Source organism: Sardina pilchardus, chromosome 5 (assembly GCF_963854185.1).
Source record: "Sardina pilchardus chromosome 5, fSarPil1.1, whole genome shotgun sequence".
NCBI lineage: Eukaryota > Metazoa > Chordata > Actinopteri > Clupeiformes > Clupeidae > Sardina > Sardina pilchardus.
Window position 1 is genome coordinate 29,310,369 of NC_084998.1, and position 5,000 is coordinate 29,315,368.

Genomic DNA, 5,000 nt, shown 5'->3' on the forward strand with positions numbered 1-5,000 from the left:
CATTATTGGCTGAGGCATCGGTGTCTATACAACAACGCCGAAATGAGACTCTGCAAAACTAGCAGAAAAAAAGTTTTTCGTTTTCAGAGAAACTGGGGCTAGGTGTGGGTTCTTTGGAAATAGAACCAATGTTGAAGTGTCATTAACGAGAAGAAGAAGCAGGACGTAGAGGAAATGGAGAAAAGACCCAGGACTTCCTGTAAGCTACTCAACCCTTACTGCCTCTCAAGAGACGCACGAACCTGCAGAGCGGCATGGAAACTTCTACATTTACACCTGATCTGAGTTACGGAACGTAGCCTTGACGCACCTGTCGGCGGTGCGCACGAACACACACTCCGGGGGAGGACAAGCAGTAGAGGGAGTAGCGGGAGCATCCTGGTCACCTGTCGTGCGCTCTCTGCGCGTCGTTACATTCGTCCTCAACGCTCGTCAGCTCGCTTGCTCTTCGGGGTGCTCAACTACTCTACACACTCCCTTCTCGTGCCTTTTGTTCTGCGCAGAGCTGTGGTCCGTGTTTGTGGGTAGATGGTTTCCTGTGTTGCTAGGAAACCGGTAAAGTGCAGCGAAATGAAAGAGTTAGTGGGCTACGCATTATAAATGTCAAAGGCGTGTTTTTTTTTTCTGTCCCTTCTTTTTTTTAGATGACCATTGAAACTCAAATAAAGCAACCATTGGTATTAATTATGCTGTTTTAGTTTATCCGATAATTCAGGTTTTCTGCATAGGTTGCTTAATGTATTTCGTAACAAGAAACACAGAGGCATTAGACCTGATTCCAGAGATGTTCTTTTGGAGAAACTAAAGTTAAAGATATGCGTGAGGCTAACTATGTCATATGATGCCTCGATACAGCATGCAGCATGAAGAGATAAGATGCACCAGCACTGCGGAAGTAAATGTCTCATTCATTGGGCTGTTATCTAATCTCTTCGAACCACTCCAGCTCACCACACACGAGCCACAATCTCAAGTTTACTGTTTATTTCACAACAAAAACAAAGCAGTCTCCGCCACAGGGCAGCATCATTACATTCGTAAATGAATTGCAAGTAAGTGCATAAATAATATCAAACTAGGCACGTCAGATATTGTTGTGTCTAATCCATGTCCTAGTTTTTATGTCACAGCTGTCAATTAGTTGTCATTTAGGTCACACACTCTGCACTCTACATGTTTTCTTTATTTCTTTGGATTGTGAAGTCAGTCAGGGTGCATTTAACGCCCCCCCCCCAGTCATTGCCCCCTGTCCTTCAGTCCACTCTCTCTCTCCAGTAAGACATTTTTAAATCAAGATACTTCTACAGAAGAAAAGAGCAGGATGCCTATTTTTACACCGTCCAAACATGCACCTACACAACACAAAGGATTATGGGTATTAATTTACCAGGTGGCAGAACAACAGCAAAAACAGAAATAGAAACAGATCAACTATCACCGCATGATGTTATATAACAAAGTTATTGCACGCGAGGCACCAACGATTATAAATGTAGATGAACAGGCTCTATTCAGTTATTTATAATGAATGATGCGCCGTCTATCTATATACAGTCATAGCATACAATACAGACACATACACACACACACACACACAGCTAAAGTGCATCTGAGGAACAGAATCCTTCCGGCCTTTGATGTTCTCACAGGCTTCCTGCATTTGCTAAGTCTACACTCACAAGGCGAACAGGAGAGAGGCACCTGGAGCCCGCAGTCGAGGGGCGCACCTGGGCCCTCTGGGTCTGCAGCGGATCGGGCACGTATGTCCGACACGTTTTCAAAACATACAACAGCCTGCATGCAGATTAGTGAGCATACACTGCCCACCGCTGACCACTACTGAGCCTCCAGACCCTCTTTGTCCCCTCCAAAGTGACTTACATACAGTATGTCAACTATATTACAAGTGTCATTACGAGCAACTTGGGGTTAAGTGCCTCGCTCGAACCAACTACTTTCAGGCTACTGCATGCTAGCCCAGGTCCTTAACCACTACACTACCATCACACATGGGTCACTAGTCACTTGCCGTGGGCAGGATAGAGTGTATTCTGAGTGAGTTCTACAGACAGGGGGTGTTGTTAGTCGATGAGTGAAGCTTAAATGAGGACAAATGCAGGTGAGGACAGAGTGTTTTCTCTCTGGTTGTGAACTCTTTCTGGCTTGTCGTGGTATACAACAGCCCACACCAGAAAACAGGATGTGGGACAGCCCTTCCCCCAGGAGTACTATATATGTGTGTGTGTGTGTGTGTGTGTGTGTGTGTGTGCGTGTGTGAGTGTGTGTGCGTGCGTGTTTGTGTTGGTAAGTATGCGTGTGTGTGACGCAGTCTTCACACTACTCTGCGTGTTATTTCTCGTGTGAGAGTACTTATATCATACCTACTGTATGAAGGCTACTGTTGAGACCGGAGTTATCCAACTGTTTATATCTGGATATATGATACAAACATCAAAATATATCATATGAACTCTTTTCCAAAACCCTATAAATCAGAACAATTTGAAAAGATCAATAAGTCATGTTATTTATTGTGTGTTTCAGGTAATATCAATAAAATCGTACTTGTGTTGTTGCATTAAAATGGTTCTTTTGGAAAAGAGTTCTTCGTTTGCTCTTTATAATGTCGTTGTACATTACGCTTGTGCATAGCTATTCTGGAGCTATTGTGGTCTTTATTAGATAGATAGATAGATAAATACTGTAGATAGATAGATACAGTAGATAGATAGATAGATACTGTAGATAGATATATAGATAGCTACTTCATAGATAGATAGATACTTCATAGAAATTCAAGATCATCCGTCTGGTGTGATCATCCGTTTGGTGTGACAAGATAACCTCACACAGCTTTACGGAGTTTAGAGAGAGCATTATATGGTAATATGTATCATCTCTATGATGATGAATAAGGTTTAAGGAAGCTTTTCTGTCTGAGTATAAAAATACAATAATCCCCAATGCCTTCCAAGCACCATTCTCTCACAATCACATGAACCATTAATGCAGTTTGATACATACATTTGAATTTAAAGGTACTCATGAAGTATCCAAATCTCTTTGCAAATGGAATACCAATTGAAGTATTTCAAATGACAGCTATACAGTAATTTCCTGTGTATTAGCCACATTGTGTATAAGCTGCAGGACAGTGTTTTATGCAAGTTAAAAGAGACAAAATCATATTAATACCATACTAACTGTCCCCGCGTATTAACCTCATAGCTGAAGAAATGTGCTAAAATCAATGTAAAAGCCGGCTAATAGTTGGTAAATTACAGTAAATATAATCACTGAATTTTAATATTGTTGAAGATAAACTTACTTAAACCTAAAACCGACTAAAAGTATTCATCTCTCCTCTCTAGTCCTCCAGATGTGTATACTGTAGTGTGTGTGTGTGTGTGTGTGTGTGTGTGTGTGTGTGTGTGTGTGTGTGTGTGTGTGTGTGTGTGTGTGTGTGTGTGTGTGTGTGTGTGTGTGGTAGTTAAGAGGCATGAGATGTGGGCACACAGGGTGCACGTGGTACAGAGCTGGGCATGCTGAGGGCAGACGCCTCCTGTGCCAGCCGGAGAAGTGAAGGCAGAATGTCCGAACCTTCACCCACATCTTCATCATCATCATCATCATCACCATCATCACCATCATCCTCATCATCACCACAACCGCCCCCCAAAGCAATCATGGGAACGGCCTCAGACACTGGAGGGAGGGAGAGAGACAGAGAGAGAGAGAGAGAGAGAGAGAGAGAGAGAGAGATCAATTGGTGAGGAAAACTGACTTTTAAAACATAAATATAATACAGCTCGGGGAAAAATTAAGAGACCACTGCAAATTTTTCTGATGTCATTGCACAGTTGCTGAGTGATATTCAAATGAGTTGACGGTCATATTTAAATTTGTCGTGGTCTCTTCTTTTTGAATAACTGTCAACTCAACTCAAATGTCCCTCAGCAACCTTAGGATGACATCAGAAAAATGTCGCTCTGGTGCTTTTCTCAGATCAGAATTCACATAACTAGTTCAATCTCCACAGCATTTAGACATTGTGCACATCATAGTAGCAATTTCTCCTTCCTCTGAACAAATTGCAAATGCTTTTAAACATGTATCAGTTGCTTTTACAATTCTCTGCAGTTTCATAACATTATCATTAACTTATGTCAGTCAAAATTAACTATACTTATGGATGCTGAATAGTCGTTCCCAATAAAACTAATAGTCTTCATTCCATTTGAAAAAAATTCAGTGTCTTTTACTCACTAACTTACTAATGTGTAACTTTACTGTAGTTTTCAATGGCTGTACAAGTAGTGTATAGTGATGTCTTGAGAATTTTCAGGTAGTGTCACTCAGTTCTCACTGAGGTTTTTTTTTTTTTGGAAAACACAGAGAATAATGAAAACACGACAAAGCCATTTGACTATCTTGTTCATAATGATGGTGTCAAGACTTCTCATTTTCATGACACTGGCAGTTTCACTAACATGAATACTTGCTTTTGAGGAATTGACTATCCATTTTGAGTAAGTGACATGCTTCTGCAGGTTATCCACTAGGTTTTGCAGTTTGCACTAATTGTTTTGAGAAATGCATTAACTGCTGTGCAAATGTTAACACTGATGTGAGAAAAGCATCAAAGCAACTGAGAAAATGTGTATTTTAATTTCCTCACTGAAATGTACATTATACTGGTCTTAGGTAACCTGGCAGTCACTTTGCACATATGTTGTTGCTGGATTCACAGCACTCACTGTGTCATACCATAGAAACTTCAATAGATAAGAAAGAATCAGGACATTTGGAACTACAAAACATCAAGTAAAGGAAATGCTGATAAACAAGAGGGTAGAGAGAAAGAGAGAGGGGGGGGGGGGTAAAGTGAGAGATAGAGAGAGAAAGAGAAAAAGAAAGAACACTGTGAGAGAGAGTAAATAGAATGTTGACACAGACTGTTTGTGCAATGTGTCAGTTAGTGCTCTGTGCAATCCCACACA

The 5,000-nt window shown here is 41.0% G+C and overlaps 2 protein-coding genes across 3 annotated transcripts in view; both read right to left on the reverse strand.

Moving 5' to 3' along the window:
- LOC134080646 (cytokine receptor common subunit gamma-like) overlaps positions 1 to 448 on the reverse strand; it is a 20,442-nt gene extending 19,994 nt beyond the window's left edge. Inside the window, exon 1 of the mRNA XM_062537192.1 lies at positions 311 to 448. Within this exon, the coding sequence (XP_062393176.1) occupies positions 311 to 377 (67 nt within the window). The 5' untranslated portion in view covers positions 378 to 448. The remainder of the gene's footprint in view (positions 1 to 310) is intronic.
- Positions 449 to 1,950: 1,502 nt separating this feature from the next.
- Positions 1,951 to 5,000, reverse strand: part of si:dkey-18a10.3 (heat shock factor protein) — a 13,855-nt gene continuing 10,805 nt past the window's right edge. For both annotated transcript variants that reach the window (XM_062537195.1, XM_062537194.1), the window contains exon 12: positions 1,951 to 3,705. In XM_062537195.1, the coding sequence (XP_062393179.1) occupies positions 3,491 to 3,705 (215 nt within the window). In that variant the 3' untranslated portion in view covers positions 1,951 to 3,490. The remainder of the gene's footprint in view (positions 3,706 to 5,000) is intronic.